General features: G+C 43.5%; 1 protein-coding gene across 1 annotated transcript; it reads right to left on the reverse strand.

Annotated features, from left to right (window-relative positions):
* Window positions 1-750: 750 nt before the first annotated feature.
* On the reverse strand, window positions 751-25116 carry rab3b (RAB3B, member RAS oncogene family; the record flags this gene model as incomplete). The annotated part of the gene is made up of 4 exons (XM_080725782.1): window positions 751-941; window positions 6430-6554; window positions 7873-7991; window positions 24892-25116. 4 exons carry the CDS (start codon window positions 25114-25116, stop codon window positions 751-753), a joined length of 660 nt encoding a protein of 219 aa, XP_080581908.1.
* Between the last annotated feature and the right edge of the window lie 892 nt (window positions 25117-26008).

Consider the following 26008-nt stretch of genomic DNA (forward strand, 5'->3'; position numbering starts at 1 on the left):
TGATTTAGGGAATGTCAGCGGAACAGATGCTGTTTCTCTTTTGGCAGGTTTGGAAAGAGAGAGAGAGATGAGAAGATAAGAAGAAGAAGAAGAGGAAGAAGAAGAAGAAAGCTGGAGAAAAGAGGAATGACAGGTAGGGCTGTCACAATTATTACTTAATCGTCTAATAGCAATAATTTGACATAATCGCAATTATTTTGTGACCATCGGCATAATCGTTTACATGTTGAAAAATGTTTATATCTGTTCAAACATAAAAAAAAATAGTGGAAATAGCAGATCTACAAGCTCACAACGCGTCGCTTGTAGATCGGCTATTTCCACTATCAATGTACTTTTTAAAGTGTAACATTGTCAAATATGTCAGTCATTTCTTTGTATATTTAGGTTTTGTGTCATATCATGTGCAACTTCAAAGCCTACAAGCCAAATGGAAATGTAATTGTCAACGACAAAAACACAATTAAATCGTTAATCACAATTAGCCAGTAGCTATGCCCCTCCCGAAAAAGCTTTTGTCCAATGCTAGCTTAGCAACCGGCAGCTTGCCAAGGCTGTTGCCAAGGCAAGCCTTGGCAAGCAGGAAGTAATTCTAAGCTAGCATTGGACAAAAGCTTTTTGGGAGGGGCATAGCTACTGGCTAATTATCTGAGTGACAATGAATCGTCATGTAATGTCATAATGGTGACAGCCCTAATGACAGGAAGTAAGAAGGTGAATCCTGGTAGAAAGACAGGCGGCGGCGTCCGATCAGCAGCACTTCTGCGGCAGCTGGGCGGGCTTGTCGGTGAGTCGGGTGGTGCCGGATCCGACGCCGGGTGCGGCGGGGGCCTCCACGTCCACGCGCTCAGACATCTTCACGCAGATGATGTCCACCAGGCGCTCGAACACCTGCCGCACGTTGATGTTCTCCTTGGCGCTGGCTTCATAGTACTCGAAACCTGGGGGGGTCATATGAAGAGTTCATTTGCAAAAACAGATAAAAGCCATTTTGGAAAAAAATGAGATGACTATTGTAAATAACAGTTAAGTTAGAGTTGTATTAGAATATAAAATCTATTTTGTTGTTAAGGCAGATATATCCCATTCTAAACGCCCTCAAAGATCAGGTTTTGTAGCAAAAACAGACAAGTGACATCTTTGTTTGCAGAAACAGATAAATCCATTGGGCAGCGTGTTTAGACCATGTGATCCAAGATGGTGCCCCATTATGCACCAAACTTGTCTCAAACATTGTTCAGGGGTCTGCCATGAGGATAGTCAAACCAGGGGCCATGTGTGGCCCCCAGGGGCCATGTGTGGCCCCCAGGTGCCTCTGGGTGCCACAGGCGCACTGTTGCCCCGTTTTGCACCAAACTTCTCTCAAAGACTGTTCCAGGGGTCTGTCATGAAGATAGTCACACCAGGGGCCATGTGTGGCTCCGAGGGGCCATGTGTGGCCCCCAGGGGCCTCTGGGTACCATAGGCGCACTGTTGCCCCATTATGCACACTGTTGCCACCATTATGCACCAAAAGTGTCTCAAACACTGTTCAGGGGTCTGCCATGAGGATAGTCACACCAGGGGCCATGTGTGGCTCCCAGGGGACATGTGTGGCCCCCAGGGGCCTCTGGGTGCCATAGGCACACTGTTGCCCCATTATGCACCAAACTTGTCTCAAACACTGTTCCAGGGGTCTGCCATGAAGATAGTCACACCAGGGGCCATGTGTGGCTCCCAGGGGCCATGTGTGGCCCCCAGGGGCCTCTGGGTGCCATAGGCGCACTGTTGCCCCATTATGTGCACTGTTGCTCCATTATGCACCAAATGTGTCTCAAACACTGTTCAGGGGTCTGCCATGAGGAAAGTCACACCAGGGGCCATGTGTGGCTCTCAGGGGCCATGTGTGGCCCCCAGGGGCCTCTGGGTGCCATAGACGCACTGTTGCCCCATTATGCACCAACATTTTCTCAAACAATGTTCAGGGGTCTACCATGTGGCCCCATGTGGCGTGTGGCTCCCAGTGGCCCCTGATATACAGGGGCCCCTGATGAGGCCTGTGAGGTGGCCCCTGGTGTGACTATTGTCATGGTAGACCCATGGACAGCGTTTGTGCCATATTTGGTGCAGATCAGAGCAGCAGTGCGCCTTTGGCACCTGGGGACCCCAGGGGCCACTGATATGGCACACTGGGGCCCCTGGTTTAGCCCTTTGTGTGACTATTGTCATGGCAGACCCTTAAACAGTGTTCATGCTAAGTTTGATGCAGATTGGAGCAATGGTGTGCCTTTGGCACCCTGGGGCCCCCGGGGGCCCTTGATATGGTACACTGGGGCCCCTGGTGTGGCCCCTGGTGTGACTATTGTCATGGTAGACCCCTGAACAGTGGTTGTGCCAAGTTTGGTGCAGATTGGCGCAACGGTGCACCTTTAGCACCCCAGGGGCCCCTGAGTTGTCCCCTATTGTGCCCCCTGGTGGCTACATGTGGCCCCTATAAAAGTACAGACTACTTAAGTATGTTGTCAAAACTTTGTTTTTGCTCTCCTGTAAAATTCTGGAAATCCTTTTTTGCGTCCTCGATATGGCAAAATTCAATGGTGAAACATCAATTGTGGAGTTATCTGTTTTTGATAAAAAACGACTGTTGTTGTTATCTGTTTTTGCCAAAAAAATAAGTTTAAATTAAAAGAAAAACTATTTTCTAATAAAGTTACATTTTTTATGATACATCTATTTTGTTAAGTCATTTTTACTTAGTCAAATCCACCCAACTTCAGTTTGATTGATATTACTTTGAGTGCACAATAAAAAAACTGGATTTGTGAATATTTATAAAAACGGAGTTATCTGTTTTTGCAAATGAACTCTTCATATGGAGAACAGTGTTCATTTTGATTTATTTCATTCATTTTGGTCATATAGGGCCCTATTTTCGTCCATGCTAAACCCTTTTAAATAGTTCAAATAGCTGATCTACAAACTCACAATGTGTCGATGTAGATTGGCTAATTGAAGTATTTAAAAATGTTTTTTCTAAATAGTAATAAAAGACAAAGAAGTTTACTTTGATAGTTCCAAGGACCCAGTGTTAAGCAGCATTCCCACAGGGCAATTTTGCAGGGAAATGCAGTCCCGGTCACGGCCACACGGCTCAGTAGAAAACATATAAAGAAAAGGCTTTTGGGGCTGAAATTAACGGAGTGGGTGTTCTAAAACTTTAGCGATTTAATAGTTAGGACAATTTTAAGATTTGTTTTATTAAAAAAGCTACATAGTATAGCTTTAATGTAGGCTTGCACACGCAAAGAATTGCATGCGGTGCTCACTCACATACAGTAACAACACAAGAAAGGTACTAGATATTAAAAGACTAGATATTAAAAGAGGCCTAGCCTGAAGACCCCTCATGTGCGCATGTAGTCTGCATACATGAAACCAACCTCTCACATCGACACACATACTATGAAACCTGTATGGTGTATCCTTAATTACACTGCCCTGGAGCAGCACGCACACACACAGACACACAAACACGCACACACACAGGGGCATCAATTGGGTATGGCAGGGGTATGCAGCTGCCATACCCTGGGTCCAGGGGGGGAAATAAAAGTTACTTTCAAATATAAATCCATCCATATAAATCTCTTTGTCTACTGTGCTGGTTATTATGTTGTTAAATTACAGTAAAATAACTACAAATGCAAAATTTTACAAAATGGTCACTTGAACAAGGTATCATAATTCTCCACACTTGTATTCTCCCCATCTTGACCAAATGTTATATTCCCAGGTTCCGCAGGTCAGCTGCACAGGTGCAATTAATTATTGTTAATTGTGGCACGTTTTAATTACTAACAACCCAAGTTTAGCTGCACTTGAACAACCGTTCCAGGCTGCCATATCCAGCCCAAGAAACCGTAGAAACGGGGGAAAACATAAGATGTACTTCTTAAAATAAATGTATCGTGCATGTTGCTAAGGTATGGCAACATGACTGGTGTCTTGCACACGCGTGCGAAGGCGCGTGTGCAAGACACCAGTCATGTTGCCATACCATAGCTTTTTCTGAACTGACACCACTGCGCGCACACACACACACACACACACACACACACACACACACACACACACACACACACACACACACACACACACACACACACACACACACACACACACACACACACACACACACACAGACAGAGAGAGCCCCCAGGGGAGCGCTTTGTGGTTCAGCAGTGCTTGTGTTCTCACGTTACACACTGCCGCTTAGCATAACTGTCACACTCTGTTGGAACGGCACACAACCTCCTGGGCAACAAACACAACGCTGGCATCTGGACTGTCAGAACTGTTCGTGTTTTATCCCGCTATAACCTCTGTCATTGATCTGTCGTTCCTCTCTCACAGTGGCGTCAGTTCAGCAAAAGCTAGGGTATGGCAAAGATGGGAGTCCTCGTGGAAAAGAGGCATTACATTTTGGATAACACGGTTCTATTGTGAAAATAGCAGATCTACATGCTCACAACGCCTCGAGCTGCGAGGCGTTGTGAGCATGTAGATCGGCTATTTTCACAATGTCTGAAAAAAAAAGAAAAAAGACAACTTTTGTCAGTTTTTTACACAGGTTTCTACGGTTTCTTGGGCTAGATATGGCAGCCTGGAATGGTGTTTCAAGTGCAGCTAAACTTGGCATGTTAGTAAACGTGCCACCTGTGCAGCTGACCTGCGAAACCTGGGAATATACCATTCTGTCAAGCTGGGGAGAATACAAGTGTGGAGAATATCATTATAATACCTTGTTAAAGTGACCATTATGTTAAATTTTGCATTTGTAGTTATTTTACTGTAATTTAACAACATAATAACCAATGACAAAGAGACATTCATGGATTTATATTTAAAAGTAACTTTTATTTTGTTGTGTGCTTGTAGATCTGCTGTTTTCACTACTGTTGTGCGACAGCCTTGTATGATGAAGCAGGGCTTTATGAAGAAACGTACAAATGTGAAACTTGGAGATAGAAGGTTTCTTCCCGACAGTGACCCCCGTATTATGTTGGTGTGCCATGGATTCTTGGGACATGAAAAGTGTGCCCATGCAGAAAAAAGGTTTAGAACCACTGAATCTACAGGCTCGACAATTCGTCGCATGACGACTGGATCACTTCACTTCTAAGTCGTGCTGTGGACGGCGGTGGCTTGGGAGGTAGAGCGGCCGCTTGGCAATAGGAAGGTTCCAGGTTCGGTCCCGGGCTCCCACTGTGTTACAGCCGTAGTGTCATTGAGCAAGACACTGAACCCTTAGCTGCTCGTGGTTGGTGCTGACATACTGGTTGGTGCCTTGCATGGTTTACTCTTCCCACTGGGTGTGAATGAGTGAATGCAATGCACATTGTAAACCAGCTAACATGTTGGAGTTAGCTGGTTTATGCCCAACAGTCAACTCCAAAATGTTCATTTTTCAGGAAATGAAAAAAAAACTAGACCAGGTCACCTGGTTCTGCCAGACCCGCAATGAAAATCAGAATGCAAGGAAGGGGGGGGGGGGGGGGGGTGGATCAATGTTTCTGAGCTTGTAGATGGGCTGAGGAATTTATAGTGTCAGCAGCTCGTCAGCCAACTCAACTCAGCTGGTCCTGTACAGGTGACGGCACTCAAGGCAATCAGCCGAGCAAGGGAAGGGAGGGGCAGATGAGCAGTCAGAGGCAAACACAGGCACACTGAGGAAAAGAGGGACCGACCGACAGACAGACCGACAGACCGACAAAGCCTTTTGTAGGCCGACCCCCTGGGTCTGGCAAAAAAAACATCCAGCTCAAGCAGGACATACGAGTTGAGTGGAGCGCGAGTGGTACGGGGAGCGGAGCGAGCCGTTTTTTAGTTGAGCGTGAGCGAGCGACTTTTATAATGGGTCTGAGCGCCGAGTGGACAGCAAGTCTCCATCAAAGCCGAGGCTCAAGTTACCGCAGCCATTTGTGTTGGGAACACACTGGCAAAGGAGAAAGTGTTTCGGACATGGTAGCAAACTACTTTTTTGACTCTGATTGACGACCCTGAGCGGAGCGTGGAGCGAGTGCGAAAATCAAGGTGGGCGACGGAGCGGCGGGGAGTGGAGCGGCCCGGTGGCCGACCAGAGTGACGAGCGAGTGGGACAAGGGCCCTCTGGAGTGCGGAGTGGCTTTTATTACCGCTCCACTCCGCTCGTGTGACTTGAGCTCAAGTGGAGTTATTTTTCTTTTTTGGCTGAAGCGCTTTTTACTATTTTTCATTGGTTCAATATTTTTTTTAAACAACACATAGACATAAAGGGTGTTCAATAGCACTTCAAAGGGTAAAGTGTTCACGTAAAGTACGACAAATAGCTGAGTCATGGAGCAAGAGGGCCCAGGTGTGACAATGCCCAGGCTCCACCCCTTTCATAACCATGCAGGAGTGTCGACTCACCTAATTGCTCGGCCAGGTGTTTTCCTTTCTCGGCAGGGACCACCCTCTCCATGTCCATGTCACACTTGTTCCCCACCATGATGACCTGAGCGTTGTCCCACGAGTACGTCTTGATCTGGGTGGCCCTGCACACACATTGCCCAGAACCAGTTTAAAACATAACAACGCCATGGTCGCTCTGCTCATTCAGTAACAGGGACATGCAAAGAATGTTAGAGAGGCAGGGGCTGACATTTCTAAAAGGGCCTTTTGGTGAAAATATCGAAAATAGCAGACCTCCAAGCTCACAACGCGTCGCGCTGAGCTTGGAGGTCGGCTATTTTCGGTGCTTGATACCACACTGAACTAAGCATAATCAAGTCAACACTGGAGATGTGGCATGGATTTCTACACAGAGAGGGCAATGCTTTCAACATAAGATGCCGCATTTGGGAGAGCTTGGAAAAGTCAATTCCCTTGAACACTGCCTTCAGATATGGCAGGGAAAGGGGGGCATTTGCATTTCTTTTTTACAGGCGGATAAAAGGGCAGGGGCTCAAGCCCCCTTTGATGTCTATGTGTGCACGTGCCTGTTCAGTAATTAGCTCTGAAGTAACAACAGTTCATTAAAGCAGTGGTTCGAGTGGGGTCCGGGGACCCCCAGGGGTTATTGAGAGGGATTCAGTGGGTCCCCAGCTACATTTCTGGTGTATAGTCACCAAATGGACCCTTACAGGTCTGTAACTCTGCGAGTTTGCAAATGGAACCAATTCGACCTGTAAGGGGGGTCCATTTGGTTCTGTCAATCACAGGGCCAAGAGTGCATATGCTGATTGGCTCTTCCACTCTTTGGTTTCTGCAAAACGCCAACCCTGCAGCACTTGGGGCCAGACCGGTCTGGAGAAGGCACATGATAATGTGAATTCACACCACCGGAATGGTTTGTTTACCAGGATACTAGCTTCTTGGTTTACCTATGATCCTAGATTACTGAGGCACTGCAGTCTTCTCTGCTAAATGCGTTTAAAATGGCAAATTGTATTTTTTCTTTTACTGTAAAGCTGTGCTGTGCTGCATTTGGTGACTGAATTTTCCTCGCAGGATCAATAAATGTCTTGTCTTATCTTGTCTTATCTTGTATGCAGGTGTGTGTGTGCATATCGTCGTTGTCGGGTGAAAACCTTGTATATTCCAAAACCGTTCGTTTTGCATTTATCATTTTAAAAATGATTTAAACCAGCCGAAATACAAGCACACAACGCCTCGCACCGCGAGGCGTTGTGTGCTTGTAGATCTGCTGTTTTCACTACTTTCGTGCGACGGCCTTGTCTGATGAAGCAGTGCTTTACGTTGCGAAAGAACGTACGAATTTGACACTTGGAGATACGAGGTTTCCGCCCGACAACGACGATATCGTGCTGCCATGTGACAGGCCATGTGACGGTGTGAGGACCAATCCCGTACCAGTCCTGCACGGCGTTAAAGGACTCCTCGTTGGTGATGTCATACATGAGGATGAAGCCCATGGCTCCTCTGTAGTACGCTGTGGTGATGGTTCTGTAGCGCTCCTGTCCCGCTGTGTCCTGTAATACACATAAACACATGTTATTAATACACTGTCCTGCTGTGTCCTGTAATACACATAAACACATGTTATTAATACACTGTCCTGCTGTGTCCTGTAATACACATAAACACATGTTATTAATACACTGTCCTACTGTGTCCTGTAATACACATAAACACATGTTATTAATACACTGTCCTGCTGTGTCCTGTAATACACATAAACACATGTTATTAATACACTGTCCTGCTGTGTCCTGTAATACACATAAACACATGTTATTAATACACTGTCCTGCTGTGTCCTGTAATACACATAAACACATGTTATTAATACACTGTCCTGCTGTGTCCTGTAATACACATAAACACATGTTATTAATACACTGTCCTACTGTGTCCTGTAATACACATAAACACATGTTATTAATACACTGTCCTGCTGTGTCCTGTAATACACATAAACACATGTTATTAATACACTGTCCTACTGTGTCCTGTAATACACATAAACACATGTTATTAATACACTGTCCTACTGTGTCCTGTAATACACATAAACACATGTTATTAATACACTGTCCTGCTGTGTCCTGTAATACACATAAACACATGTTATTAATACACTGTCCTACTGTGTCCTGTAATACACATAAACACATGTTATTAATACACTGTCCTACTGTGTCCTGTAATACACATAAACACATGTTATTAATACACTGTCCTGCTGTGTCCTGTAATACACATAAACACATGTTATTAATACACACTGTGTCCTGTAATACACATAAACACATGTTATTAATACACACTGTGTCCTGTAATACACATAAACACATGTTATTAATACACACTGTGTCCTGTATACACATAAACACATGTTATTAATACACACTGTGTCCTGTTATACACATAAACACATGTTATTAATACACACTGTGTCCTGTATACACATAAACACATGTTATTAATACACACTGTGTCCTGTATACACATAAACACATGTTATTAATACACACTGTGTCCTGTATACACATAAACACATGTTATTAATACACACTGTGTCCTGTAATACACATAAACACATGTTATTAATACACACTGTGTCCTGTATACACACATAAACACATGTTATTAATACACACTGTGTCCTGTATACACACATAAACACATGTTATTAATACACACTGTGTCCTGTATACACACATAAACACATGTTATTAATACACACTGTGTCCTGTATACACACATAAACACATGTTATTAATACACACTGTGTCCTGTATATACACATAAACACATGTTATTAATACACACTGTGTCCTGTATACACACATAAACACATGTTATTAATACACACTGTGTCCTCCTGTATACACACATAAACACATGTTATTAAAGGAGTAGTTCACCCCCAAAATGACTTTTTCTCTTTTGATTAGTCACGCCATGGAGAGTAGTACATTTTCCCCCATTCGTTCTGGATGGGGACCCGTTTCGAAACGGGTCCCCATCCGGAATCAATGGGGGTAAATTTACTTGAATCAAATTTTTGTCTTAGGAATGTGACAAAAAACAAAAAATATTATTGAACTCTACTCTCCATGGCGTGACTAATCAATAGAAAAAAAGTCATTTTGGGGGTCAACTACTCCTTTAATACACTGTCCCGCTGTGTCCTGTATACACACAAAAACACACCCCGCATTCATGATTTAGCAGCCATTATGTTTTCTTCAGATGTAAACAAACATGGCTGCCATGTTTGAAAGAATGGGTTGGTATGGGGGTTAAACATGCAATTTCGCGATCGCGATCATGCCTAATACATTTCTGGAGGTTTTCTGAAAAAAAAAAATGAAAAAAAGAGAAAAATCTTCAAAAACGGCCCAAACTCGGGAAACTCAGGGTTGGCACAGGGGTGGTACCAATACAAACTCGGGAAACTCGGGGTTGGCACCAGATGTGTTAATACACACACAGCTGTAGTGATGGTTCTGTAGTGCTCCTGTCTTGTAATACTCATAACCATGTTATTAATTATACACGCATATATATTCACACAACAGCTGGAAGAGAGTGTCTACAGTGCTACACAGCTGTGCTGATAGAAGATACAGTCCACATTTGGGGAGATTAACCTTACTGCGATGTACTTTGTGCATTTGATGCTCACAGATGGTTGGAGCCTGAGAGTTCTGGTACTGTTCCAAAGGGGGGGAGGACAGTGGTGTCAGTTCAGAAAAAGCTAAGGTATGGCTAAGGTAAGGTAAGGCAACAAGGCAACATGACTGGTGTCTTGCACGCGCGCGAAGGCACGCGTGCAAGACACCAGTCATGTTGCCATACCTTTGCAACAGGCATGATACATTTATTTTAAGAAGTACATTTTTTCCCCCGTTTCTACAGCTGGATATGGCAGCCTGGAACGGTTGTTCAAGTGCAGCTAAACTTGGCATGTTAGTAAACGTGCCACAATTAACAATAATGAATTGCACCTGTGCAGCTGACCTGCGGAACCTGGGAATATACCATCTTGTCAAGATGAGGGGAATAAGTGTGGAGAATATAATTATAATACCTTGTTAAAATGACCATTTTGTTAAATTTTGCATTTGTAGTTATTTTACTGTAATTTAACAACATAATAACCAGCGCAGATAGACAAAGAGACATTCATGGGTTTATATTTAAAAGTAACTTTTATTTTCCCCTCTGACGCCCCTGATGCATTGGGGAAGGTCATTTATATCTATGCAGGATGGACCCAGCTGACTGGACGCACTAATGACATCTACCACTGGTCTTTAATTAACACCAGAGGCACTATACACCACCTGCTTCATACAGCCACTCTACCGCCATCATTGGGACAAACTGTCTGTGTAGCCAGAAGGGACAACTACAGTACATCAGAGTGTTTGACACAGAGACCTTCTGCTGGCTGAGCACGCCTTGTGACCAGCGCCTTCCAGAAGGACGCTACGGTCATTCAGCCTTTGCCTACGATAGAGAGCTGTACATACATGTACAGTATTTGGTGGCTCTAAGGGGAACTTCAATGATCTGTGGAAATTGAATCCAGAGACCTTCGTCTAAAAGAAGGTTGAGCCCAGGGGCGTCAATTGGGTATGGCAGGGGTATGCAGCTGCCATACCCTCCGTCCAGGGGGGAAAATAAAAGTTACTTTTAAATATAAATCCATGAATATCTCTTTCTCTATCTGTGCTGGTTATTATGTTGTTAAATTACAGTAAAATAACTACAAATACAAAATTTCACAACATGGTCACTTTAACAAGGTACAGTATTAAAATTATATTCTCCACACTTGTATTCTCCCCATCTTGACAAAATGGTATATTCCCAGGTTCCGCAGGTCAGCTGCACAGGTGCAATTAATTATTGTTAATTGTGGCACGTTTACTAACATGCCAAGTTTAGCTGCACTTGAACAACCGTTCCAGGCTGCCATATCCAGCCCAAGAAACCATAGAAACGGGGGAAATAAATAAAAAATGTATTCTTAAAATAAATGTATCATGCCTGTTGCTAAGGTATGGCAACATGACTGGTGTCTTGCACGCGCGCAAAGGCGCGCGTGCAAGACACCAGTCATGTTGCCATACCTTAGCTTTTTCTGAACTGACGCCACTGGTTGAGCCCATGGGGAAAGCCCCGGTTCCGATGTATGGCATGTGCTGTTGCATGGTGGGAGATCGTATCGTCCTCTATGGAGAATGCAAAGACACACTACACACACACACACTCTACAGAGCAGTACATCTTAACCTGAAGGCGGTCGCGCGAGTCATTGAACTTAACAGACTTCAATATTCGTTACTCTGTGGAACTTACAGATAATTGCAAGTTTCATCAGCTCAAATAGGTGTTGACGTGGAAGTAATCAAGATTGAGCTACTGTTTGGCATAGTAACCACCTAAAATGTATCAATATTTGATAGACCACCTTCCAGAGACCAACCACCAGCTACTGTATGTGTTTCTTTCTCCCCCACCTGTGAGCTCTGCTGCCGGGCAACGGCTACTTGCTTTGAGTCACCAAAGCTCACTTATTAAAGTCAATATATTAACTCCACGATGAATGTAGTGGAGTTGTGGAGCGTTGTCCAGGGTGTTTTAGGGAAGGGAGAAGAGTCTAGGTCAGGGGTCTGCACTCTGCAACCCCTGGCTCTGGAGCCACATGTGACTCTTTAGCCCCTCCCTATCCACGGGTTTCCAACGCCCCATAGTGCATTGCGCAGACGTTGTACCGAGCTTCCGCGACGTGAGCTTGTAGGTCTGCTGTTAAACCGGAAGTGTGGTCCAAATAATCTCCAGTAAACTCCCGTGGAAACAGGTGGATAGTGGCTACCTGTAGCTTTACAAAGAATATATGGAACACACAGGCACATGCACACCTAGACATGAAAGTGCCCTCTCCAGACCATGAATGCAGTCTTTACTATGGTGAAAGAAATGCAAATGCCCTCTTTCCATGCTATACCTGAAGGCAGCATTCAAGAGAATTGCCTTGTCCAAACTCTCCTGAACTTGAACGCAGCATCTTATGTTGAAAGAATTGCCCTCTCTGTGTAGAAATCCCTGCCGTTACCCCACATCTCCAGTATTGTCTTTTTTATGCTTTTAGTGTGGTATCAAGTACTGAAAATAGTCGACCTCCAAGCTCATAACACGCCACACCGCAACGCGTTGTGAGCTTGGAGGTCTGCTATTTTCATTATTTGCACCAAAAGGCCCTTTTAGACATTTCAGCCCCTGCCTCTCTAACATTTTCTGCACGTCCCTGATGGAAATTAACCTTTGCTTTCACTGCCAATACTGCTGAATTAGCTGTATGTTTGGTCTGTTGCGAGAAGTTGTCATATTTTATGAGTAGTTAATCATTTGATAGGCTACCCTTAATAGCCAGTGTATACTGGCTAATATGTTCTACAGCAGGGTTCCCCAATAGGCGGCCCGCGGGCTTCTGTCTGGCCCACACCAACCCCAGTAATAATGGTGGTATAAGATCAGCAACAACACTAGTATATCGTCGTTGTCGGCTGGAAATTTTGTATCTCCAAATTTGTACGTTCTTTCGCAAATCATACAAGGCCGTTGCACAAAAGTAGTGAAAACAGCAGATCTACAACCACACATATCCAGCCCGAGAAACCATAGAAAAATAGAATGTACTTCTTAAAATAAATGTATCACGCCTGTTGCTAAGGTATGGCAACATGACTGGTGTGACACCAGTCATGTTGCCATACCTTAGCGTTTTCTGAACTGACGCCACTGAGCGGTACAGTACAAGCTGCTGCTTGATTAGCCTTTCAAAGACACAGCTATTACTGAGGCTGACAGCACACTGCGCTCTGGCAACATCAATGGACCACAGCTGTGTGTGTATGCGTGTGTGTGTGTGTGTATGTATGCGTGTGTGTGTATGCGTGTGTATGCGTGTGTGTGTATGCGTGCGTGCGTGCGTGCGTGCCTGCGTGCTTACGCGCGCGCGCGCGTGTGTGTGTGCGTGCGTGCGCGTGTGTAAAGAGCAGAAGAGCAGCTGCTATGGCAACCATCGTTGCCAGCGATGCAAGCGGGCGTCTGCTCTCCATCTTTCACTTTCATCAAGGAAGAGAGAGGCAGAGAGAGAGAGAGAGAGTACAAAGACACATTTACTATATAAATGCACCATTTACAGATCGAGACAGAGACACACAGAGAGGAGAGTGGTAGAGAGAGGTAACAACGGAGACAGAAAGAGAAAGACAGACAGAGAGGGAGTGAGACCATAAAAAAAAAAAATAATAATAATATATATATATATATATATATATATATATATATATATATATATATATATATATATATATATATATATATATAGTCGCATTCCTAAGACAATAATTTGAGGAGACTCTTTGTCTCCATAGGGAACAAAGCAGGTTCTTTGTGTCTCCATAGGGAAAGGGAACCATGCTGGTCATCAAATTATTGGCTTAGGAATGTGACAACAAAGGAAAAAAAGAAAAAATATCCATGAATGGGGTCAGTAGTTGATAGAAAAGACAATATTTTGGGGTGAACTACGTCTTTAATTAAACCACTCAATTAAGTGGGTGTGATCCACTACACCCGTTCATAAAATATCTATTGAACCATCAACCATCAACATATAGATGCTAAAGGCCACCATTTCATAAAAGACAAACTCCACTTAACCACTTAAACCCTATATCGTCTCTGTCGGGTGGAAATGTCCAAAACGTTTTTTTCCCGATTAAAAATTCAAAAGCATCAAAAGTATCAGATCTACAAGCTCGAGCTTGTAGATCTGATATTTTTGATGCTTTTGTTTGACCCTGCAGTATGATAAAGGAGGGCGTTAATCACAACAAAAAACTAAAAACATAAAAATAATATTAGTTCGAACAGTGTTTCTCAACCACTGTGCCTGGGGACCTTTGGTGTGCCCCTGAGAAGGGTCAAGTGTGCCCCTTGAAGCTGCTTGAAAGCCAGTATTGTATTTATCATTTTAAAAATGATTTAAACTAGTGAAAACAGCCGATCTGCTGTTTTCACTACTGTTGTGCGACAGCCTTGTATGATGAAGCAGGACTTTACTTTTCGAAGAAATGTACAAATTTGAAACTTGGAGATACAAGGTTTCTTCCCGACAGTGACGATATTTACAACAATATTATGTTAGTGTGCCCATGGATTCTTGGGACATGAAAAGTGTGCCCATGCAGAAAAAAGGTTGAGAAACACTGAGTTAGTATATGGAGATAATAAGAGCTTCCTGCCCAGACAGCAACTATAATGCTTAGTTGCCTGGCGTCCCCCACAGGCCTCTATTAACTCGGGTCCTCATTGTTTCCCTTCCCTTGATTGTCCATAATTTCATAAAAGGCCCGCCATGAGGCCAAATATAAACTTGCCCTGTCATACCGCCTGACGTACATGTCATCACCAGATCATGTCCACACGGTCCAAGTACACTGTCTGCACGTGAGCTGGAGAAGAAAAAATATATCCTTCATTGCTCGTTGTTTTATACCTCTTATCTCCACGTTTTATTTATTTTTATTTTTTGTTTTTGAGAAATGCTAACCGCTCCTACAGACGTCTGGCTTTGTGTGTCCCAGACAATTGTACAAGTCCCTCTGATCCGAGTCCAAGTCGAGTCGCAAGTCATTTGGTCCAAGTCTCAAACAAGTCTCAAGTTTTTCTGTTGTGGGCAAGTCAAGTCGAGTCGAGTCAAAGGTTATGTCAAGTCAAGTCGAGTCGAGTCACAAAGTAGTCAAGTTGAGTAAATGATACCTCTGTGACCATAACTATTAGGTAATTAACATTCAGTAGGAAAAAAACAGTAACACTAGGCCTACCCTCTGACCATAATACTCTATCATGGCAGTTCCTCTGTTTACCATCGGAGTGGAAGTTTTTATATGCAAACTGCACTACTTTTGGAACTGCAGCAGCAGAACCGGCAGTGGCTGCATCAGGCTCGGGGGCAGTAGCCATTCGTTCGTGCTGTGTGTGTGTGTGTGGTGCCCAGTCTGATCATAGTGTTTTGCTGCTTCCGTGCTTGTGCTCTCGCTTACATGCCTGTCTCCAATCAATCAATCAATAAAAGTGTGAACCTAGCGACTGCTTTGGTGAGTGGCGTAGCGGCAAGTCGTCCGAGTCAGCGTGTCTCAAGTCGAGTCGAGTCGGGAGTCATTGTCTTCCAAGTCAAGTCGAGTCTCAAGATTTTGCCCTTATGTCCGAGTCAAGTCGCAAGTCGTCAAATTTGCGACTTGAGTCCGAGTCAAGTCGAGTCCTCATGACTCGAGTCCAATTGTCTGTGTCCCCATGTCCCAATGTCCGTACGAGACCGACAACACCCGAGACTAACGTCATAGAAAGTACGCAGAGACCGACATCACCACAGATGATGTCACAGACAGAACGGCCCATACAAGGAGGTATCAGGGGTAAAAAAGAAATCCCAAGACGCAGATGGAAATTTATTTTCAGACCATGTCCCAATATGTGATTTTTGAAACATGGCTTGCGCAGCGCACACCAATATCTGGGGTGTTTCCCTGAAGTTCTGAACTGCCTTCACTGAATGTGTGTCTGCCAACCATGCTTCATTTTATAGAAGTACGGTATCTTCTGGAGTTCTGTTGTATTCTATTGCTAGTCTGGCCAATTCAAATACTCATATCTTGAAATTATAACTGCTTTTTTAGTTTGGAGATCACTTGACTAGCGTTTTGACGACTTGTCATTCACACCGCGGCCATCGCTACACCTCCCCTTTTATTTATTTATATTTTTGCGGAGCTGCACTGATCTCAGAAATAGCCCCCATGGCAGTGTTTCTCAACCACTGTGCCTGGGGACCTTTGGTGTGCCCCTGAGAAGGGTCAAGTGTGCCCCGCCCCCTTGACACAACTTGAAAGCCAGTATTGTATTTATCATTTTAAATATGATTTAAACTAGTGAAAACAGCCAATCTACAAGCACACAACGCCTCGCGTTGTTGAAACTTGGAGATACAAGGTTTCTTCCCGACAGTGACGACATTTACACCCCCGTATTATGTTGGTGTGCCCATGGATTCTTGGGACATGAAAAGTGTGCCCATGCGGAAAATAGGTTGAGAAACACTGCCCTATGGAATCCCCAGGACTGAGAACTTCAACCCCTGAAATATGCACGTGGGTTTTTGATTGATTCATTGAAGAATTTAAAACAAGTATACAGTTTCATGACAGTACAAATCACTGGTACAAGGTCAACTAAAAGGAGATCCTCGAAAGCCGAGGCTTATTTCCACAGGAACCACACTTTAAGTATCTCATATAACATTGAAAGACAGACGGATAGAATATAGTACTTCTAGGATAATATCAATTTCAAAAGCAGAAAAAGCACAACATCAAATACAAAGGCAGAAAAAAAAGGGTGGGGGGGAGCATGGGGGCTTAGTCTATTTAGATGTCAGCCGCCTGAAGGTGAATTTTCATACCGATTTTGAAGGAGGCTAGGGATTTGCTCTCCTTTAAGGCTTGTGGGAGGGCGTTCCACATGTTGATGGTGTAGCAGGAGAACGAGTTAGAGTCTTGTTTATTAAATTGTGTTTGATACAATGCGAGCTCCGCTCACTTCGCACTTAACACCCTACTTGATTATACTAAAGCTCCAGCATCCAAAGTAGCAGATCTACATTCTCGAAATCTTGTGTGGATGTCCTGAAAAGTAACAGTAAAAGTTTTGGACAGAGATTTCCGCCCGACAGAGACCATGTCGTGTGACAATAAAGATCTTGAATTGAAGGGACGCCTGCTGCCCTGCTCGCAGGTTCACTAAATGGAACATGAGTGGAACAGAATAAAAAGCTGGTTTAAAAAAAAGCTCAAAGCTTTGCCGAAGGATATCATTTGCATCGGAGGTCTTAAGAAGAATCGCAGGAATGCACAGGAATAATTGACACAGCTTAGAGTTAACCACGACAGTAGAGCTCTTCTTATAATAGCCTCTTGCCATGACACAGTAGCTGTGTTTACATGGACACTTTTAATCGGGTTAAAACAAGATTTAAAATAAACCTGATTTACCCATTTAGTGCCTAGAATTGTTGAATGCTTTAACCAGTGAAAAATAGCAGATATACAAGCTCACAGCGCGGCACCGAGTGCTGCGCTGCGAGCTTGTAGATCTGCTATTTTTGGAAAAAGTTGTGAAAATGTGTGCAAATCTTTGAATGTATTTTCAAAGCGAATGTTTGTAACTCAAATTTTGCTTCTGGGGGGTCCCTGGAACTAAATATTTTGAGATGGGGGTCCGTGGCCAAGTACATATCAGTTTGGGGGTCCTTCACATGAAAAGCTTTGAGAACCACTGACATAGTAGTCTCTCAAGAACAGACTAACTGAGCTCCAGTTGAGTGAAAAGGACCTTTTCTTTGACGATGGCTGGCCAGATTGCTGACATATATCAAAAAACCTTAGAAGGATTCAAAAGACACTTATAGAATCTGGTCCAAATTCTAATTTTCAAGATTTTTCAAAAATAGTGCCGCGCTGCTAGTATATATCTGCTATGCCGCGCTGCGAGCTTGTGCCGCGCTGCGAGCTTGTATATCTGCTATTTTTCAATAGTTAAAGCATAACATAATGATACACAATAATGTGTACCCGTTCTAAATGGGTTAAAATTCTCCATTTATAGATCTAATAAACCCGATTCAAATTCTAATCGGGTGCAGTGAGAGGGGTGGTCTAGATCTTTTCACAACCAGATCAAACACCAGATCCGATTGATCTCACCACATGGAAACACTTGATCCAAAACCTTCAATCAGGTTTATTTTAATTAGATTGGAGGAAAGGTGTCCATGGAAATGTAGCTAACAAGTCCTTCAGTTGCATGGAAGCAGGCCATTCCATTATATGGCATTGAGTGCAGCTCGTGTTGATCTTGATCAGTGTTCATGTTTACAACAAAATTATGATTTAGTTTTAGTCATAGTCTTTAGTCCCATTTTAGTCATCTGCAATTAGTTTTAGTCTTTAGTTGCCAGAATGTATAGTCAAACTCTATGGTTGATTTAGTCGATTAAAATGTGTTTTGGCGGCCCACGTGATGGCGTTACAACTTGCTTGATTTTGACTTAGCTGCAAGCTGAAAATAGCGGATCTACAAGCTAGATCGGCTTTTTTCGGAGCACACAATGACTCATCTTAGTTCTACTGGCTCTCTTCTCTAGTCCCTCCCTAACATGTTCGACTAGTTTTAGTCACATAGTTTTAATCATCATAGCCTGGTTTTTATTTTCGTCAGTGAAAAAAAAACGTTTAGTCGACAAAATCAACACTGCTCTCGAACATACAGTGCTTCTGCAGACAACACATTGTAGGATACACATCACAACCACATCACATCCACGGGTCCATTGGACCCTCGCACGCTGCACGGACGTGGACAGTAGCAGTGTAAAACCCAGTGGCGTAGCCAAGGGTGGGCCTATAGGCCTATCCAGGCCCACCCATTTCATTTTTGCGCCCACCCAAAAATAACGAAAACATAAGCGGCGTGGTGCGGCGATGTGCGGTGCGGCGATGTCTAGGAAGCAATAGCTTAGTCAATTATGAAGCGAGTTCTAAAATTAAAACGTCTCCATATTGCTATTTGGGAAGTCCACTTCCATGACAGATGACTGTATTATGTCCCTGTAAATATTTAATCGTTCGCTATTTTAAAATAGCCGATGTACAAGCTCACATCTGCGCCCACCCACATTGGGCCAGGCCTAGCCAGTTGGTAAATCCTGGCTACACAACTGGTATAACCAGGCCTTTACGGCGCTCTGCCATCAGTCCCTTCATGACCTACAGCAGGGTTCCCCGATTAGTTTTCCCCAAGGGCCGAATTATGTCTAGGGTACCAAGCCGAGGGCCACAACATTGCAGTGGGCGACGGTGGCGTTCCCACTTCTCCAGTGACAGTTCAGATACCGTTGTTGTCGGGTGAAAATCTTGTATGTCCAAAACCGTTCGTTTTGCATTTATCATTTTAAAAACGTTTTAAACTAGTGAAAACAGCCGCTGCTGTTTTCACTACTTTTGTGCGACGGCCTCGTATGATGAAGCAGGGCTTTACTTTGTGAAAGAACGTACACATTTCGAGATACTAGGTTTCCACCCAACAATGACGATATACTAGTGTTGTTGCTGCTCTTACACCACCATTATTACTGGGGTTGGTGGGGGCCAGACAGTATCCCCCCGCGGACCGCAAATGGCCCGCGGGCCGCCTATTGGGGAACCCTGACCTACAGTATGTAGGCCTACACGTATGTCCTGCAGCTTGTTCTTTACAGTGGGCCAAAACAGAGGTTTTGGATGGCCCAGAAACACCATTTAAAACTGTATCAGCAGACGTTTGCCCTCGAAGAAGAGTATATTGGACAGACAGACAGACAGAGAAAGAGCAGAGGCGTCAATTTGGTATGGCAGGGGTATGCAGCTGCCATACCCTGGGTCCAGGGGGGAAAAATAAATGTTACTTTTAAATAAATCCATGAATGTCTCTTTGTCTATCTGTGCTGGTTATTATGTTGTTAAATTACAGTAAAATAACTACAAATGCAACATTTAACAAAATGGTTACTTTAACAAGGTATTATAATTATATTCCGCACACTTGTATTCGCCCCATCTTGATAAAATGGTATATTCCCAGGTTCCGCAGGTCATCTGCACAGGTGCAATTCATTATTGTTAATTGTGGCACGTTTACTAACATGCCAAGTTTAGCTGCACTTGAACAACCATTCCAGGCTGCCATATCCAGCCCAAGAAACTTTAGAAACCTGTGTAAAAAAAAAAGAAGACAAAACTCGTTTTTTAAGACATTGTGAAAATAGCCGATCTACATGCTCACAACGCCTCGCAGCGCGAGGCGTTGTGAGCATGTAGATCTGCTATTTTCACAATAGAACTGTGTTATACAAAATGTAATGCCTCTTCTCAATCTTTGCCATACCCTAACTTTTGCTGAACTGACGCCATTGAGAAAGAGAGATGGGGAAAGAAAAGAGAAGATGGTCACAGACTGCCAGGGTCAGCTGTGACTCTGTGAGAGATTTGTCACGCAGTGTGCGCAGTGCACAGGCACACGTGTGAGTGTGGGTGTGAGTGTGCACGTGCGTGTTTGTGTGTGTGTGTGTGTAGATTAACAGGCAGACTGTTGGCTCGGAGGGCATCCTACACCATCTATAAATCCTCCTCATGTTGCCTTGATGCTCTGCCAACAGGCCTTTAAGCAAAATGTTTCACATCTTCTGCACACTGTCAACACATCTCTCCTCTCCTCTCAGGTTGCTCCCAACAGACCCTGGTAGAAGCAGCCATCAAGCCGCACTCTTATAAAGGAACAATCTGGACATGTCACTAATGGACAATTACAGCCAGGCCCGTAGTCAAACCCCCTGTTTCAACCCATTCAGAATGGGTACACATTATTGCGTAAAATTATTATTTTATGCTTTAACTATTACAAAAATAGCAGATCTACAAGCTTGTAGATCTGCTATTTTTGAAAAATTGTGAACATTTGAATTTTGACCCGATTCTATAAGTGTCTTATGTCTTCTAAATCCTTCTGTTTCTACGTCAGTGGTTCTCAAACCTTTTCATGTCAAGGACCCCCAAAATGATATGTATTTGGCCACGGACCCTCATCTCAATATATTTTGTTCCAGGGACCCCCAGAAGCAAATATTTGCGTTACAAATGTTCACTTTAAAAAATACATATATTCAAAGATTTGCACACATTTTCATGACTTTTTCAAAACTAGTAGATCCACTTGGCTCGCAGTGCAGCACTCGGTGCCAAGCTGTGAGCTTGTATGTCTGCTATTTTTCAATAGTTAAAGCAGTAAATAATTCTAGGCCTAACCCTAAGTAAAATCATCATCATCCTCATCATGTACCCAAGACTAAGCGAGGAACCTGGGGTGACTGAGGCTTTCTCAGAGGCCGCCCCTCCCTTTGGCACTCACTCAAATCAAAGCTCACATCAAATTCCCAGCCCTTGCCATGTTTAAAACCTCCCTCAAAACCCTCCTTCTCAGACATGCATTGCATTCCCACCTAATTCTAATCCCCCCCTTTGCCTTTCAGATTCAATGTTTTTTCTTAATAAAGCAGATTTTGTCAGATTTATTTTGCAAAGCGGTTTTGAAGAACTAGAAAAGCACTAATCTATATACATTTGATGTATTCTTCTTATTATTATCATCATCATTATGACCGTCACGTCACTGTTATTCAATAACTGAACAACGTCTTGACACTGAACAACGCTTTGCTATCTTCAGACAGCATTTTGACCACACCACAGCAGTTCATCCACTTAAACACGGATAGTGGCCACATTTACAGTCTTAGTACTGGATCTCAATATTAATAGACTGACTGGAAACTGGGTGGGATTTTTATTTTTAATTATTTATTGTCTTTTATGCCTTTATTGATAGGACAGTAGACTGACAAGGAACGTGGAGAGAGATGGCGAGTGACACGCGGCAAAGGTCGCCGGGATCGGGACTCGAACCCGTGACACGCTGCCTGTCAGGCATCAGAGCCTGTGTGGTATGTGCATGGACCGCTAGGCCAGTGGGAGCCCCCGATTTGAGTTCCCAAAGAATACTGGGGCCTGTTCTGTTCAACATCTACAGTATATATAGTGTACATACTCCCGCTCCCACTGTCTCAGATTATGGAAAACAACATATCGTCGTTGTCGGGTGGGAACCTTGTATGTCCAAAACCGTTTGTTTTGTATTCATCATTTTTAAAATGATTTAAACTAGTGAAAACAGCCGATCTACAAGCACACAACGCGCACACAACGCCTCGCACCGCGAGGCGTTGTAGGCGTTGTAGATCAGCTGTTTTCACTACCTTTGTGCGACGGCCTTGTATGATGAAGCAGCGCTTTACTTTGCGAAAAATTTACACATTTGAAACTTGGAGATACAAGGTTTCTGCCCGACAGTGACGACATGTTACCATAATTATACACACAAATCAACAAAACCATATCAGCAGGGGACTAGGCTCCTAATCAAGCACCGTAATTGCATTCAGCAAATCAAAGATTGGATGTTGCCAGACTTTTCTTCAATTAAATAAAGACAAAACCTGAGTAATTGCGTTTTGCAGCCAAGGAAGACTGATTAAACGCCAGCGCTCAGCTTCAAGCAGTAATGTTAAAAAAGAAAAAACACAATCCGAGCCAAAAACCCTGGTGTTGTCATGGACCTGAATTCTTAACAGCCGCCTTAACACAATTACAAAGTCAGCCTACTATCACCTTAAGAATTGTTCACGGATTAATCCATTCAGAACGGGTACACATTATTGTGTATCATTATTTTATGCTTTAACTACTGAAAAACAGCAGATATACAAGCTCACAGCGCTATTTTTGAGAAATTGTGAAAATTAGAATTTTTATCCGATTCTGTCTAAGTGTCTTTTGGATACTTCTAAGGTTTTTTAAAAAACCTATGTTTCTATGTCAGCAATCTGGCCAGCCATCGTCAAAGAAAAGGTCCTTTTCACTTAACTGGAGCTCAGTTAGTTTGTTCTTGAGAGAGTACTATGTCAGCGGTTCTCAAACGTTTTCATGTCAAGGACCCTCAAACTGATATTTATTTGGCCACGGACCCCCATCTCAAAATATCTAGTTCTAGGGACCCCCCCCCCCCCCCCCCCCCCAGAAGCAAAATTTGAGTTGCAAACGTTCGCTTTAAAAATATGTATATTCAAAGATTCACACATTTTCACAACTTTTTCAAAAATAGCAGATCTACAAGCTCGAGTGCCGCGCTGCGAGCTTGTACAGTATATCTGCAATTTTTCAATAGTTAAAGCATTCAATAATTCTAGGCCTAACTGGGTTTAAAGGACTTATGTCTCAGCAGGATAGGATTTAGAGTAAAAAAGAACGCGTCCATTTCAGCAGAGTCGACTACCGTGGGGGTACGGATCACCCTAAAGGAAATCGACCAGACAACCGCAGTTGATCCGTCTTGAGTCCTTGCTAATACCAAGAAAGTACATCACTCCAGTGTTTGGATTTGTACACTGCCTCCTTTTCTGTAAAATCATTTAAATGTAAGAATGCTACTGTTGTTTAAGCCAGTGGTTCTCAAAGTGAGTGGGTCCTTGGGAGGGGGATTCCAGGGGGTCCCCAGCAAAATTTGGCTGTTAAAGAATAGCAGTTATAAAAGCTCAGAGAGCGTCACTTTGTGCCACGCAAGTCTATCAAGCTAATCTATGAAAAATCTACAACACAATTCTACGCAATGTGTAGTGGGGGGTCCCTGCTTCATCTCTCTCCCAGCTAAGGGGTCCTTGGGATGAACAGCGTTGGAGACCCCTGCATGCCATAATTGGTTTTCAACCAGTGGTCCAGGGACCATCAGTGGTCCTTGAGGGGGTTCAAGGTGGTCCCCAGCTAAACGATGGATAGTTTGTAACCAAATGGACCCTTATAGATCTTTAACTGATATGATTTCATGTTATGCTCTCAAGAGTTAAAGTATTGTTAAACACCTACATTACTTCATTTACAAGAAATCGACACAATTGTAGAATAATTGTTATTTTGATCAACATGTGCCTGTTATCTCTTTTATTGGTACCACATCAATACAGCATGGAATTGTGGACAAAGTCCTATCCAACGGTAGCAAAATATTCAACGTTTTGGGTCTGAGTCAGGCAAAATCTCATCAAACGGACGGTGGCCTGTGGTTCAAATGCTGAATGTTAAATGGACCTTGATATGAAAAAGGTTGAAAACCACTGCCATAGACCAACACAGAATGAACACAGAGCAGGCAAGGGTGTCGCACCAAATTCTGGGCCCTTGGTACTTTAACTATTGAAAAATAGCAGATATACAAGCTCACAGTGCGGCGGCACCGAGTGCCGCACTGTGAGCTTGTAGAAAACCGTGAAAATGTCTTTGAAAAATGTTTCTATGTCAGTGGTGCTCAAACCTTTTCATGTGAAGGACCACCAAAATGATATGTATTTGGCCATGGACCCCCATCTCAAAATATTTAGTCCCAGGGACCATCCAGACGCAAGATTTTTGTTCAACAAATGTTCGCTTAAAAATACATATATTGAAAGATTTGCACACATTTTCACGACTTTTCAAAAAATAGCAGATCTACAAGCTCGCAGCGCGGCTTGTATATCTGCCATTTTTTCAATAGCTTAAGTATAAAATAACGAAGGCCCCTCCACCTTGGGCCATAGTAACGCAGTCCCAACCCCCCCCCCCCTTGTGACGCCCCTGAACACAGGCATCCATCCATCCACATACTGACCCATATCTGCAGCTTGACCCTCTTCTCGTTGCGGTAGACGGTCTTCACCTTGAAGTCGATGCCCACCGTGCTGACGAAGGAGTTGCTGAAGGAGTCGTCTGCGTAGCGGAACAGGAAGGAGGTCTTCCCCACGCTGCTGTTGCCGATGATCAGCAGCTTGAACATGTAGTCAAAGTTCTGGTCCGAGCCGTCCCTCTGGCCATAGCGCTGCTCCACTTTCGCCATCTGGAAACAGTCGACATTTTATTATATAGATCAGGGGTCTTCAACGTTTTCAGGCCAAGGACCCCTTAAGTTGAGATAGAGATTAAGCAAGGACCCCCACAACCTTTTCATAGATTCATAGTTTCCAGATATTTAACCACTTGAACCGTACCGTTGTACTTAATAAACTTGACCTTTCACTCTGTATTTAGTCTGCTCTTTTTTCCCCTCTACACCAAACCTCTTAGCCGAAAATAGCCGATCTACAAGCTCACAACGCCTCGCAGCGCGAGGCGTTGTGAGCTTGTAGATCTTGGCCGTCTAGCCAGTGATGTATATCGGACCAGTTACCCATATATGGAGACTCCTGGTACCCATATATGGAGATCCATGTACTGTATATGGCGATATGCTGTGAGACCCCAAACATGCTTACTCAGTTATTCGTTAGAGAAAATCCTATGACGTCTATCACATCTGACATCATACATACATCCCTTTTATGCCCATGAACCTTCGGACTTATGGGCAGTCCCCATATGGGCATTCGTCCTGTTAGATATGGGCTTAATATCGAGGACATCAGGGATCTCCATATATGGGCATAAAAGGGATTCTGTGGTTCCCATGACGTCACAACATTAAAGGAGTAGTTCACCCCCAAAATGTCTTTTTTTCTATTGATTAGTCACACCATGGAGACTAGAGTTCAATAATATTTTTAGTTTTTTGTCACATTCCTAAGACAAAAATGTGATAACAATAAATGTACCCCCATTCATTCCGGATGGTGACCCGTTTCGAAACGGGTCACCATCCGGAATCAATGGGGGTAAATTTACTCTAATCAAAGTTTTGTCTTAGGAATGCGACAAAAAACTAAAAATATTATTGAACTCTACTCTCCATGGCT

Source organism: Nannobrachium achirus (genome assembly GCF_963921795.1).
Source record: "Nannobrachium achirus genome assembly, chromosome: 1".
Lineage (NCBI taxonomy): Eukaryota > Metazoa > Chordata > Actinopteri > Myctophiformes > Myctophidae > Nannobrachium > Nannobrachium achirus.